The 15,826-nt window shown below is 37.8% G+C and overlaps 2 protein-coding genes across 2 annotated transcripts; both read left to right on the forward strand.

Moving 5' to 3' along the window:
- Window positions 1–4,556: 4,556 nt before the first annotated feature.
- On the forward strand, window positions 4,557–11,391 carry LOC108876655 (mucin-5B). The gene is made up of 19 exons (XM_051073330.1): window positions 4,557–4,593; window positions 4,689–4,950; window positions 5,060–5,174; window positions 5,883–5,973; window positions 6,058–6,170; window positions 6,255–6,468; window positions 6,561–6,686; window positions 8,190–8,307; window positions 8,397–8,535; window positions 8,646–8,750; window positions 8,877–8,946; window positions 9,054–9,191; window positions 9,286–9,450; window positions 9,532–9,626; window positions 9,747–9,873; window positions 9,963–10,218; window positions 10,885–10,934; window positions 11,046–11,146; window positions 11,236–11,391. The coding sequence occupies exons 1-19, from the start codon at window positions 4,557–4,559 to the stop codon at window positions 11,389–11,391; spliced, it is 2,478 nt and encodes an 825-aa protein (XP_050929287.1).
- Window positions 11,392–12,742: 1,351 nt separating this feature from the next.
- LOC127142873 (mucin-5AC-like) lies at window positions 12,743–15,333 on the forward strand (the record flags this gene model as incomplete). The annotated part of the gene is made up of 5 exons (XM_051073311.1): window positions 12,743–12,974; window positions 13,204–13,354; window positions 13,629–13,672; window positions 13,828–14,019; window positions 14,147–15,333. Coding segments are annotated over exons 1-5 (1,746 nt in total), but the record flags the coding sequence as incomplete, so codon positions are not given.
- Between the last annotated feature and the right edge of the window lie 493 nt (window positions 15,334–15,826).

Genomic DNA, 15,826 nt, shown 5'->3' on the forward strand with positions numbered 1-15,826 from the left:
GGGGCATTGTAAGGTTCAGTAATGTTTAATCTATCACGTTTTGCGATATAGTGTTTAATTTCCGCGACTTTAAAGGGTGAGGTGAACTCTGACGGCTTGAAATGAGCAATGGCGCCAATCATTTTTGCTCAGGGTTTTCCTGCAACATGGTGATGGAAACCAACTGAATCATGTGACGCCCGGAACTCTATATGTTAACAAAATTTTATTTTGTCATCAGATACGTCTATTTAAGGACTACAACAAAGTATTACTTTCATTATTGATTAATGTTCGTATTTTTTTTATAACATATGTTTTAAATTTATTCTCACTGATTAATGTTTTATCAATTAGTTGTTGCAGCTCAAATTTATATTATTTTACTTTACAAATCATCATTTATTACAAAGTATTTCCATTTTTGGACACTGAACAAGGAGATATGTCACATCCACCTATGATCTGTTTCTGGGTTAATACTGTTTATACATTTACAGATCCAGATTGACAAAGGAGCTGTTTGAGGATTTTGAAAATACATGTTGTCTAATGACCATCAGTCTTTTTGAAATATTGCCAGGGATTTATCTTTTAGAAAAAACTGATGCTTTAATTACTGTGCTCATCAGGTTTAACGTGGCAAAACTGATGGGAAGAAAACATTCCTTGTGGCCCTGTGGAGATCACTGACTTGAAAAATGGTAGGAAACTGTTACAATTGACAATGTTGTGGAAGATACATGCATGTTAGTATTTATTTTATGTGCACCAAGAAGATTTTTTGTCTGTAAGTTCTGAAATACAGTAATACAGTATACTCATTTTGGTCGTATTTTAAGGACATTTTCTTTTTAGTGAGCCATATTCTGTTTAATTTTTGTTTTCTAATGAGCAGACGTTTGGCTACAATTGATTTGATTGATTGATATATTTTATTTCTGAATATACTGCATATTTCTTTTTCATCTAAATTCTGTGAACCATGTGATCCAGATGTATGCAGGTGTTTACCTACAATGTGTGCAACATGTAGATCTCAGTCCATACGTAAGCCCAGCAACAATCTGAGGCACAAGTCTGTTTTTTCAAAACTATTTGCAGCCAATAAAAGTAAAGATATATCTGCAGACTGCAGGTAAGATACTGCGATTTAAGACTTCAGTGCAGTCATTAAATGTATACAACATCTTTATTGTGTTTTTGTCTTACAGCATCCACTGTCAAGGACCTTTTGACAAAAAAAATAAATAAACCAGAACACAAGTGCGTCATCACAACTCTGTACCACACAGAGATGAGTTTGTTTGCTGATTGTTCAATCAGTTGAGTTAAAGTTTGGTTTGAATTAGTCTGCTACACATGACCCTGAACTTGATAATGTTTACTGTGGCCTGATCCTGAAGTTTAAAGTTGTATTAAAATGTACACCACGCTGCTGTACAAAATCAAATCCGTTTATTGGCACTTATGTAAATCTTACATTATAGCCAAAACCCAGTTAAATGTTATTTAATTACTACATTTTAGTACATTAAAACTGACATACACTTGGTATATGGTAGATAACAAGCAGGACTGCTGAATATACAGTATACAGATAAATACAAATAATCTACTTATCAATAATGAATTCCAGAAAACATTTTATGCTTCTCCACACATCATTACAGAGTAAAGACTGACATATGTCTCACTCTCTCTGCTGGGTCTGTGTAAATACAACACAAATCACCACCAAAGCTTCAGGTCACTTCTTTTAATACAACAAATTAAATGCAGATAAACGTTGGATAAGACGGTGAAAGAAATTAGATGATCATAGTGCATAATTTATATTTCCTCTCACTGAGGAGAAGCCAAACACTCCAAACTAACTAAGCCCCAGTCTTACGATCTTTGCCCAGCAACTATGTTCACTACCACCTTGTAAGAAGAGATTAACCCACAATAAAGATGCTTAAATGGGGCACTCTCACTCATGCATAGCAGTCATGCAGTTTGGTGGGGATCATCATGTAGCTGGTCTTCCATCCCAGCATGTTTTATAAAGTTTATAGTTTGTTTACTTATTGTTTTATCTAGGAAGCGAAAGAAGTATGAAGTTATTTTGCATGTTCTCAAATAGCTGCATAAATGTGAGCTCCACCAAAGGCAAACACGATTTTGAGCCACTCCTACGGGTGGACAAGCTGTATGATGGGGAAGATTCATTTGTCCGTGACAGTAAGCAATGTGTTGGTTCAGGAAGGGCAGTCGATTCATTAAAATTCCCCTGAGAGAGTTTTTATTAGAGGCAGGACTGTTCAAGATGTAATCCATATTGACATAACACTATTTAACTTGTGACACTTGTCATCATTTCACACACACACTGAAATGACACTGACACAGTTTAAACAAAGTAGTGTGTTAGATCTGATAAGTGTTGAATCAAGGCAAACTGGACTTCACTTCTCATCTAAGAAGCTACTCTAGTTCCAGTGTGTACAGGCATTTCTCTTGTCCTTTAAGACAGAAGCACAACAGAAATATAACAAAAAGCCAAACAAGAATTGGTAAAATACATGAATATGCCCATAATATTATTTTGTATTTGATGAACATAGTAGAAGACATAGTATCTGGTCTTAACATCTCCTTATATGTTTGAATACAGTTTATTGTAAAATTTAAGCAGGCTTTATAGTGCTTATGTGGAAGAGCTAGCACTGAGCTTCAATGCTATAGCACTCAAACTCGAATGTTATTCTGTATGTATTCTTATTTGTTAAGTTAAACTTAGAATTCTGAAAAAAAAAAAAAACACACACACACACACACACACACACACATCAGGACTACATCAATATAACAAGAGGACAGCATATTTTCCAGGGCTCCAGATTGTGACCATTTAGACGCATTTTGAGATAGTGCAACTAAATTTTACATCTAGGACCACCTGTGCGAATGTTCCCCCGTTCTGGGTCAGGTCCAGTGTTTCCTATACCTTACTTTATTAGTGGCTGCCTATCCCAAAATGAACACTGACTGCCACATATTGATTTTCTATTTTAGCATTTTTGGCTGTTCTGCTTGTCTGTCCTCTCAGCCCGGGGAGGGGCTGACAGTGAGCTGGTTAAATACAATAAAGAATAAAGCTCCTTCATCAAACCACCTGTTCAACAAGCTTTTAAAAAGTATTATTTGCATCCATTATTTTCGAGGTCTCCTGACACATTTAATCCAGCTGGAGTGCTGGTTCAGGTGATAATGGCTTGTTATGAACAAGACCCATATATATATATATATATATATATATATATATATATATATATATATATACACACACACACACACACACACACACACACACACACACACACACCTGGTGTTATTAATGTTCAAACTACATTGTGTTAACAGATGAGTCAAAGCAAGCCTCTGTGTTTGCTATGTGTCAGAACCAGAGCATTTCTGTTTGCATGAAAGTATGTAAAAACAACACTGGATGTGCTGTTACAACACACAGGGACCTAACAGTGTCTATGTTGACGTGTCTCGTAGGAGGGTTTGGTTGGAAAAAAAAAACAATCTTCATTTGATTTGTAAATGACGCCAAAGATGGTTAAGGCTGCAACTAACAATTAAATATCATATACCAAAGAACTGATCCTGGAATTAAGAAGCACCCCTAAAAGAATTAATCTTAAAGTCTCGGTTTGTAGTAATGCTACCTGATAAAGGAAAAGAGACATGCCAGCTGGTCAGTACCCACTTAATAGGTCTGTAAGTCCTTGTCAAATGTTTGATCAGTGTATGAGCAAGTGAATTATGAATTTACTTAATAATGAGGTACAACCCACAACTGCTCAGGATCTGTGATAGTACATGATTCTTGTTTAAGTAAGCATACAGTCCAATATATCATCAACTGTATGAAACCATATGACAGCTCAGTTTAAAGAGTTTAAGAGTTCAAAGAGTGTTATAGGTGCATGGTAATGTTTACCTAAAATCAAAATTAAAATAGAGCTATGGAGCCTGAGAGTGATTCATATGATGCTTTATGACAGACAGATGAAAATGAAGTGTAGTTATAAGTAACCCCATCATGGGTGTGATCTCAATGAAGACAAAAGCTACAATGGTTGACACCCAAAATGTCTCTTTTACCCCTCCTAAATTGCAAACACTAAGAGATATATATCACTTGACATTGGTAGTGAGGTACCAGTTGGTTCAACCATCCCTCTCAGGACAGGGACCACACAATGATCATGAGAACAGGCAGGATGCCACTTGAATGGGTGATACCATGGCTCACCCTCTGCCTTGGACTATCAACAACATCCAGTGGTATGTACAATCAATGGGCTTCAAAGAGAGCTGAATACATTAAATGATGTGTTAAGATTAAACACTATACAACCTACATGTCCTGCAGTGTCTATAAAGAATAAATTACTTAATCCTGAAAAAAAATCTGATACAGTTAACCTCAAGTGATGGATTTTTTAAATTTATAGTCTCTTTTTGTCTGATATAATGATGATGTGCAGTGACTGTAAAATATCTTTCTTCTCTTCTAAGCCATGGTTCAGATGGTGACTAAAATGCCAGTTGTTACAGGTAATTGTTTTTTTTAAGTGATGAAAGATGACAAATCAACCATCATTTAAAATTTGAGTTACAGTATAGTAAATGCTATTTTCTTCTGAAACTAGAAGTGAGACCCTCCCACAACGACCAGTTCTGCAGTACATGGGGAAACTACCATTTTAAGACTTTCGATGGAGATTTCTTCCAGCTTCCTTACACTTGCAACTACATCCTCACATCCCAGTGTAAGGACAGCTATGAGAACTTCAATATTCAGCTCCAGCGACAGGAGATAAACGGGGTCATCACCATTAAGAAGCTCACAATGAAACTCAATGGGGTTGTTGTGGAGTTGGCCAACACTTCCATTATAGTCAATGATAAACCGTGAGTCTGTTTTGATAAAGTGACTTTTCATTACAAGCTGATGCACTGATTGCAGTGATGTTTGATGTTAAACCATCTTACTACGATGACTTGTTTTTGTCTCCTCTAGTGTCTCTATACCATTCAGTCGGGCCGGCATTTCAATCAGAAAATCTGTCTCATATGTCAAAATCAAGGCAAAGCTGGGTTTGGTCGTCATGTGGAATCAAAAGGATGCCCTCTGGGTATGTTCATTCATATTCATTTTAATGTTATATGACCTGATTGTACTTATGTGTATATATAGATATAGATATATATACATAACATTTATTTTACTACTATTCAAGAGATTAGAGAACTGACTCCTGTGACATAAAGAATTAAATCAAAGGGAAACAATTGTTCAGGTTCAGTGTCCTGGTGAAAGACACATTTTTTTCTGTTGGTGACTACACTGAACCTGACACATTGTGTTGATGAGAAAGTGTATAAAGTACAGCCAAATACTACCAAGTATTTGGTACTGAAGGTACCAGGGATGATTGTTAAAAATAAATTTTACATGCATTAAAATGTTAGAGACTAATTCACAACCTCTGACTCTCAACAAGAATGAAAAAAGCACAAACTTAACTATTCAGTCACAAAAAGGCAATATTCATTATTGATCAATTTATTCTTGGAGATAGTAGTGGTGAACACAAAACCCACTCAAGGTCCATTTACTCTTGACTGAATCACATGGCCTTCATCAGCAGATGGTGTTTACCAAGCTGTTGTGTGGATGTTCAAACTTTCCATTCTTATCTGATATGACTGAACACAAAAAAGAAAGACAGCTTCATCAGACCTCTATCCACAAATGGGGTCAGGCGAAATTTTATGATAACTTAAATGATTTCTGACTTTGTCTTCACTTTGTTCAAATTTAATTCTCATCTGTTTTTTAGGTGGAGCTGGATGCAAAATTTAAGAATCAGACATGTGGCCTGTGTGGTGACTTCAACGGAGTCCAGCTTTATGATGAGTTCATTAAAAGAGGTAAATTCTAAACAATAAAGCTTAAAACAAACTGAATTGTACAAAATGAGTCTTCACATTTGCAACAACCTCTTTTTCCTCTAGATACAGGGGATTCTGTTACTGCTGAAGATTATGGGGAGGACTGGAAACTCAATGGTCCCACTGAAGACTGTGAAGAAACCTCCTCTACAGCTACACCAAGCTGTGAAACTCAGGTACGTGAAGATAGACTGGCTTTGAATTATTTTATATGCAACATTTAGGTACAATGTAAATACACTGTGTACTTTGACCCACAGACAGACCTCTGTGAGAACCTGCTGTCAGGACCTGCATTCCTCAGCTGTCAAAACCTGATTGATACTGACTCCTTTATCAAAGCCTGTGTGCAGGACCTGTGCAAATGTAACAGTAACAGCACTTCATGCTTATGTTCAACCATCTCAGAGTACTCCCGCCAGTGCGCTCATGCAGGCGGGAACCCACAGCAATGGAAGACTGCACAACTATGTGGTAAGAACAGCAACACGAAAATGGGTAGGATCAAACTTTAATTGTTTCACTCTTTCTCACTGTTTCTAAATTGTAAATTTTGTGCTGAATAGCAAGAACATGCCCATTCAACATGGAGTATAGAGAGTGTGGTAGTCCCTGTACTGACACCTGTACTGACCTCCAGAGAAGCCAAGTGTGTGAGGAGCACTGCATAGATGGATGCTTCTGTCCACCTGGTAAGTTCCCTGATTTTAAAACCAGCACAGATGACATTAGGAGCTGTTTTTTCTACTATACAACCACTATAATACTTGATTTGTGCTCTTAAATTTAGTGATTGGTGTGCAGAATTTTTCATTTATGCTGCCGAATTACTGTCAAGTTATTATAACAACAGAAGCTGAAGTTATAGTTTGAGCACCAGGATAGACCCCTGTGGTATGAAGCTCCCTACAAATACTGAATTAATTTCTTCACATTCACTGTTAGGTATTTCCAAACAAAATATGTGGGTGGTGTTTAGATAGGAGTGGGATTTCAATCAAGTCCTACAGATGTGGTTTGATCGCTCTAAATGAGGCATTGCTTTGTGAATACAGTATAATGCTGATTTGTACAAGGTGTTGCCAGCTTAGATTTGGCAATCTTTAGCACCCATGTAGTGACTTTTTGTTTCCTCTTAACCCCTTCTCACTGGTTTGGTTTACTTGACTTTTTAAATAAAAAATTACATGTCTGAGTTTATTCCAGTGTTGTTGTGGTACTTAGCGCCACAGTTTCCACAATGTATCTACAATGTTTCTACAATATATTACGATGCCTGTTGTTGAGATGATAGCACCTTGAAAAATAACAGCAAACGATAAAGGTTCTGGAGTTACCAGGTTTTCTGCATTGTTTGGTCGTAAAATGTGATCTGATCTTCATCTAGTTCACAAGTCAAAAGACACACAAACAGTTAGAATCTTTCATGTTTTCATTGAAGACACTCATTAAACAGTGACAGTGAGGGTGGGCTGAGTGAACTGTTGGATTTAATAACTGGTTGAACCTCCTTTGGATTAAAATTTTGGATCATGGATATCTTCATTTCAGCATCACATTCTTTAGATGTCTGGTCTGAACGGCTCTCTGGGGTCATTCCACAGTATTTCTTTTGGGTTAAAGTCTGGGTCCTGACTGGACAGAGTTTCTTTGTTTGTAGTCATTCTGTATTGGATTTACTTTGATGTTTAGGGTCATGTCCTGCTGCATCACCCAACTTTTACTGAGCTTCAGCTGGTATACAGCCAGACATACAGACATTTTCTACTCAATGATTGCAAGCTGTTCAGGCCCAGCTGTCATGAGCTGCAGTGTGTTGTTCTCTAACCACAGTCATTCTTTATATATATATATATGTCCTTGTCCCATTTTTCTTTATGCACTTATCACAACCTTATATTGGATGTAGGTTAGGTTGCAATCAGCTGGGTGCATATTTATCACTGTGTAGCCTGATGTACTAGTGTAATTGTAATTGGGAGTACAAATTAAGATTCTTGTGCTCTTATTTTTCCCATGACACCCACTGTACTCTTTGCACTTGGAGTACTCTGGTGATAAAATAAGTCATAAAAAATATTTTACAATACTCACACATTTATAGCTTTTGTAGTGTTTGCTCTGTGCAGAGCAAACACTACATTTTATTGTTGTTATTGTTGTTGTTCTAACTATGTCATTATGTTTCTTCCAAGGGACTGTCTTTGACGATATTTCACAAAATGGGTGTATTGCTGCTGACCAGTGCTCCTGCTTACACAATGGCAACACATACAAACCAGGGGAATCATACTCAACAACATGTCGTAGCTGGTAATCACTTCCTTATCTTCATATTTATATTAAAAGCATGTGTATTAAAGGTTGTCTGTCCAGTTGAACTAACTAAACTCTGTTGACAGTACCTGCACTCAGGGTGAGTGGATATGTAAGGATCTTGACTGTCCTGGTATCTGCTCCATACTGGGTGGATCACACATCTCAACCTATGATGACAAAACATACACTTTCCATGGAGACTGCTCTTATCTTCTCTCCAAGGTGTGGAAATCAAACTTAATTTATCCTTCGAATGACACACATTACAGTACGATAAATAAGATTTTGAGAACAGCCTGTGATTAAATGTATTTTTATTTCCTTGACTTTAGGTAATGAATGGAACTTTCATAGTCCTTGGTGACCTGGTCAAATGTGAGAAATCAGATAAATCAACTTGCCTGTCTGCAGTCACTCTACTACTGGCAAAAGAAAAGGTAAAATTACCGTATATTGTGGTTTGCTCTTAACATCATTGACATTTTTCTCCACGTCATGTTTGGTGGAAGTGTGTCTCCTGATGTTTTTATCAAGTCATTTTGTCATTTTTTTCCCCACTGAAGATGATTGTAATTAAAGCCAACGGACAGGTCTTCCTTAACAAACAGATCTCTCAACTGCCTCTTTTCATGGGTGAGTGATTTGTTCTTGTAGGTGTTCATTCTAATGTCAATTCATGACAATTTGCTCAAAGTAAAACAGTTTCTCTACTCACTGTGAAAATGTTCTTTCCACCACAGATGACATTACAGCCTTCAGCCCATCGACATTCTTCATTGTAATCCACACCACCTATGGACTTGATCTTGAGATTCAACTCACACCCATTATGCAGGTTTACATCAAAGCCAGTGTGTCCAATAAGGGAGAACTCAGTGGTGTGTTTTGATTCTTCAGTACTTAATAGTGTAAAATAATCACCTTTTGCAAGGAGTACTTCAGTGAGTGTTAAGTCAAAGTATCTTTGTCCAGGCCTTTGTGGAGATTTTAATGATGTTGAAGCCGATGACTTCAGAACCACAAATGGATTGATTGAGGGAACAGCTGGGACATTTGCCAACACATGGAAGACCAAACCAAGCTGCCCTGATGTGACACCTAAACTAGGCGACCCCTGCACTTTGAGCATAGCCAAAGGTAGGTCACAGACAGTATGCTCCAAATTCCAATGTAATTCTTTAACTCTCTGCCAGTAAATATGTTTAATTGTTTTTGTAGAGAAATTTGCCAAAAACTGGTGCTCCTTGCTGTCAGACCCAAGAGGGATTTTTGCCAACTGTCATTCTGAAATAGACCCAGAAACATATGAAGCTGTAAGCTGTTTTTTCTTTTTTTTTGTATACAGTCCAATGTATCAGTGTGTATTCATGTATTTGTGTTATTTTAGTTATTAACAATTAAGCTTTTCATGTTGCTTCTACCTCTCTCTGCAGTCTTGTATTTATGATACTTGCGCCTGTGAAAACAGTGAGATGTGCATGTGTGCTGCCATATCCTCCTATGTCCATGCATGTGCTGCTGAAGGTATCTTACTGAATGGATGGAGGGACACCGTGTGCAGTAAGTTAAACTCAAACTATAACAAAGTGAAATAAATGCAATCTGTATTAATTTGTTCAGGCCTTAAGTAAATTGTTTCCTTTCAACAGAGAAATACACAACTGACTGCCCGTCTACTTTGGTGTATGACTACCAGATGGAAAGCTGTGGTCGCACCTGTCGCTCTCTCAGTCAGTCAGACTCAACATGTGAGGTTAAATTTACACCACTTGATGGTTGCGGCTGTGCTGAAGGAACTTATCTAAATGAAAAGGGAGAGTGTGTGTCAGCCCCACAATGCTCCTGTCATGTGGGAGAAACAGTGATGCAGCCTGGGCAGGTCATCAGTGCCTATGGACAAACTTGGTGAGGATTTCAATTTTTTCAGTAAAATTAAAGCAGAACAGTATTTTTTATTGTAATAATTTGAGGTATTTTATTAGTCAGCAGATGGTAGTGAGATAACAGATTTTTTTTGTCACTCTGTGACATAAAATTGAAAAAGTAGTATATATACATTTGAGTGAACAGGAGAAAGATGTTTGCAAGGGTTTCCTCTCTGGACTGGTTTTGCTGGAAACAGGTGTTTCCAGAAACAGTTGTGTCACTTAACTATCCTGGAAACATTAAACTGCCCATGCCAATGTAATTACTGTATTTGTCCGTTGCTTTCAATGTAGCTTATGTGTAGATAATGACTGAATGACAAAGCAGGAAATCTTGCTGAAAATAACCCTGATTTTATTGCCCCTCAACCCCGTGTTGGTTCTCCTGATCTCAGTACTGGTTTCACCTCTGCGTCAATTGACTGTCTCCACTCAAAAGAACCTGACAAATGCATTTTTTCACATTTGGCTAAAGTCACACTTAGAGCAGCCTAAGAAGAACTGCAGATTCTAAAGGCTAGGCAATCTTAAGAAACACTGTTTGTTTCATTTTAGCAAGAACAAGAACAGACAAGCAATAACAAGAAAATGTAATTCTCCTCTTTGTCCTGTCCTTTGTCCTTGTCTGTCTTTCTATGAATTTCAGCTCCTGCCATGCTGGAAAATTAAGCTGTAAAGGAGGCCATGTGTATGAATGTAAGTACTACACACTCAGCTCATCATTGTATTCCTTCTACAGCAAGGAATACTATGAACAACACCAAGCATACAGTGGATTCCTTTGTAACACACTATCATTATCATTAGCATGCACCGATCCAATGGTTTTCTTCAACTGCTCCAGTGCAAAGCCAGGTGACAAGGGATCAGAGTGCCAAAACAGCTGCCAGACTCTGGACACAGAATGTGTAAGAATGTGACACTGGTTCATGAGGGTTGTTGAATATAATAAAGTAGCAGAATCACATGTTAAATGCATTACTGTTACACTGTGTAGGTCAGTACAGAGTGTATCTCTGGCTGTGTATGTCCTGCTGGCCTGCTGTCAGATGGTAAAGGAGGCTGTGTTGAGGAGGAGGACTGTCCCTGCCCATATAATGGACAATACTATAATGCTGAGCAGACTGTCAAGGTGGACTGCAATACCTGGTGAGCCGTCTTATCTCACTGTGATACAGTGCTGTGTCGTTTCACTGTTGTGTCTTTTTTAAATGGGGATATGTACCTTGATATTATTTCATCCTTTTAAATCATAGCACTTGCAAAAACAGAAACTGGATTTGCACAGATCATGAATGTGATGGAACCTGTACCATATATGGAGAAGGGCATTACATCACTTTTGATGACAAGAGATTTTCCTTTAATGGAGACTGTGGTTACGTCTTCACTCAGGTATAGCACATACCCCTGTTTAGTATTTGGGATTTGTCAAAAATCAGCCATGTAATACTATGTCAATATCTTGCAGGATTACTGTGGGGACAATAACTCTGGCACCTTTAGGGTCCTGACGGAGAGCATCCCATGTGGAACAACTGAAAGCATCTGCTCCACTGCTATCAAGCTCTACTTGGGGGTACATAACACTATTCAATGTAATTAAAATAAAAATGCTGAAAATAACTAAGTGTGATTACAAACAAGTATGTTGTGTTTTCTTCAGAACAAAGAATTTGTTCTTTCAGAAGAAAATATCAGAGTTATTCAGCAAAACAATGGGGAAGACATACCTTATCACATCAACACTATGGGTATATATCTTGTCATTGAGGCAAAGAATGGTCTTGTTCTCATCTGGAATAAGAAGACAACACTGATGATTAAACTCAGCTCCACATTCAAGGTAGGTGAGCAGATTTACAGTACAAGTAGTTAGATAGATGTTAATAAAGTTGTCATTTTACAAATTAATTAGATCTTGTTTGATCCCAGGGCAGAGTATGTGGTCTGTGTGGGAATTATGATGGGAATATCAAGAATGATTTCACCACCAGAAGCAAAGAAGTTGTGGTTGATGCCCTTGTGTTTGGAAACAGTTGGAAAGTTTCACCAACCTGCCCTAATGCAAACTCATTAAAAAATCCCTGCAGTTTGTACTCACACAGGCAGGCATGGGCAATAAAACACTGCAGCATTATCAACAGTGAAGTGTTTTCTATTTGCCATTCAAAGGTAAGAAAACAGAATATATTTAAGTATAATTCAGCCTCAATGTGCGTTTACAATGGTTTCTTTCAAAAAGGTGGATCCCCAAAACTATTATGATGCCTGTGTGAGAGACACATGTGCCTGCAATACAGGGGGAGATTGTGAGTGTTTCTGCTCAGCTGTAGCAGCCTATGCAGCAGCCTGTGATAAGGCAGGAGCCTGTGTGAAATGGAGGACTCCCACAATTTGCCGTGAGTGTTTTTGTGTATTTGTTTTTCTGTCAGGAGAAAAAAATAATTACAATATGTGATCATAATCATCATCTGTTGACATCAAAATTTTAAATATACAATTTGCAAATAAAACCTGGCTCTCATTTTATTATTAAGTTTCATATTTAATGTTCAAGAACTATGAAATTAACTATGTTAATGTCCTTTTCTTTTGTTTCATTAGCTGTGTTTTGTGATTTTTATAACCCTGATGGAGAGTGTGAATGGCACTACGAGCCTTGTGGAAAACCATGCATGAAAACATGCCGGAATCCCTCAGGAATATGCTACAACAAAATTCCACCATTAGAAGGTACAAATGACATGAAAGGAGTAGTATTTTATTTTAAAGCTACAGTAATCCAGGCAAAGTTGACCGATGCAAACATGCAAACTCCTTTCTTTCTTTCTTTAACAAGTTTGCACTTGTCACTGATATTTCATTTTCAACACTCAGATTTCACCTGTGGTTTGGTTAGATTTCCTCTCTGTACCTATTCTATTCTAGTTTTCCAATTCATACTCACATTTCACCTTTTAAGGTTGCTATCCAAGATGTCCCCCTGAAAGACCTTATTTGGAACAAGCTACCATGAAGTGTGTATCAAAGGAGGAATGTGGCTGCTATGACGATGAAGGGAATCATTATGAGGAAGGGAAGCGTATACCATCAAAGGAAAATTGTCACCAGTGGTAGGACACTTTCTGTCTTAGTGATGCTGCAGTTGGTACAAAAGTCAATGATAATGATGTTTTTACAAAAGCTATTACAATGAAATAATGTGGTTATGTCACACAGTCATGTTATTTAGCTGTTAGCTATATGGCTTTAGCATGTACAGTTTATAAACTTATGATTATGTGTATCAGGAAGATAGAAACATAAAGCAATAAAATGACATACAACATATTTATATATATATATATATTTTTTAGATTAACTTTTCTTCTTTCACTCACATTTCAGTTTTTGCTCTTCAACAAAGGTAGACTGCAGCTATGCTGTCCAAGGTGAGTAGGATGCACGTTGTTGTAATTTTAAGTATTTCTCTTTGTCTCAGTTGTAAATGGGAAAGCTATATGATATTCATATTAAATGAAAAGACAACAGACAGAACTAATCTGTTGAAACAAAGATTTGTATAATCCCTTCTCTTGTCTCGCAGCTTGCACTTGTACACATAAAGGACGTATATACAAGTATGGAGATAAGATCTATGAAACACATGATGGAGATGGAACCTGTATCTCTGCTGTTTGTGGAAAAAATGGGACTACTATCAGAGAAATAACACCTTGCACTACAACTCCACCCACCCAGACATCGACAACAACAGCCTTTATTTTCAGCACAACTGGTAAGAATGAGAATCTTAATATGCACAGCATATTAAAAGCACAGTTGTGGAATGTTTCTGGTTAGTAGATTTTGACCTTTTTAAAAATAATTGATGATTTAGTATGTTATTTTTTTCACAATGATAGAAAAACCAATCACAACATCCACTGAAATGACCATGAAAACAACAAATCGAATCTCTACCACTCCAAGTGTCACAACTGAAAAACCAACAGTGACAGAAAGTCCCACTACTACAACCACAATCACAGAAAAATCCACCACAGCACCCACAGAAAAGACTACTACTTCAGCGACAACAGGAAAACCTATCACCACCACAAAAACACAATCAACAGCAGCCACAGAAAAGACTACTACTTCAGCAACAACAGAAAAACCCATCACCACAACTCCCAAATCAACAGCAACCACAGAAAAGCCTTCCACTGTCATATTAACCACAACAAAACCCAGCACAACATCCACTAATTGCTTTGTTTGTAAGTGGTCAGACTGGACAAGTAATGGTTACCCTGACACTAACCCAGATGGTGGAGAGTATGAAACCTTAGACAAAATTACCGATCCAGATCTAAATACTTGCAGTAGACCATTGGAAATAGAATGTAGAGCAACACAATACAAAGACGTACCTTTGAATGAACTAGATCAGAAAGTAACATGCAATCCAGTAGATGGACTGATCTGTCATAACAAAGATCAAAGTGTACCTTTTACTTGTTTTGACTATGAAATACGAGTCAAATGTTGCATCAATATGTGTAAGTCTTCAACCACTGTTACAACTTCATCAACAACAACCAAAGAAACAGCAGCCACAGAAAAGCCCAGTACCAAAGCTCCCACAACTACTGAAAAACCAACAGTGACAGAAAGTCCCACTACTACAACCAAAATCACGGAAAAATCCACCACAGCACCCACAGAAAAGACTACTACTTCAGCGACAACAGGAAAACCTATCACCACCACAACAACCCAGTCAACAGCAGTCACAGAAAAGCCCAGTACCAAATCCCCCACAACCACTGAAAAACCAACAGTGACAGAAAGTCCCACTACTACAACCACAATCACAGAAAAATCCACCACAGCACCCACAGAAAAGACTACTACTTCAGCGACAACAGGAAAACCTATCACCACCACAACAACCCAGTCAACAGCAGCCACAGAAAAGCCCAGTACCAAAGCTCCCACAACTACTGAAAAACCAACAGTGACAGAAAGTCCCACTACTACAACCACAATCACAGAAAAATCCACCACAGCACCCACAGAAAAGACTACTACTTCAGCGACAACAGGAAAACCTATCACCACCACAAAAACACAATCAACAACAGCCACAGAAAAAACCACCCCAGTAGTCACAGAAAAGCCCAGTACCAAAGCTCCCACAACTACTGAAAAACCAACAGTGACAGAAAGTCCCACTACTACAACCACAATCATGGAAAAATCCACCACAGCACCCACAGAAAAGACTACTACTTCAGCGACAACAGGAAAACCTATCACCACCACAAAAACACAATCAACAGCAGCCACAGAAAAGACTACTACTTCAGCAACAACAGAAAAACCCATCACCACAACTCCCAAATCAACAGCAACCACAGAAAAGCCTTCCACTGTCATATTAACCACAACAAAACCCAGCACAACATCCACTAATTGCTTTGTTTGTAAGTGGTCAGACTGGACAAGTAATGGTTACCCTGACACTAACCCAGATGGTGGAGAGTATGAAACCTTAGACAAAATTACCGATCCAGATCTAAATACTTGCAGTAGACCAT

Source organism: Lates calcarifer, linkage group LG10 (genome assembly GCF_001640805.2).
Source record: "Lates calcarifer isolate ASB-BC8 linkage group LG10, TLL_Latcal_v3, whole genome shotgun sequence".
Lineage (NCBI taxonomy): Eukaryota > Metazoa > Chordata > Actinopteri > Centropomidae > Lates > Lates calcarifer.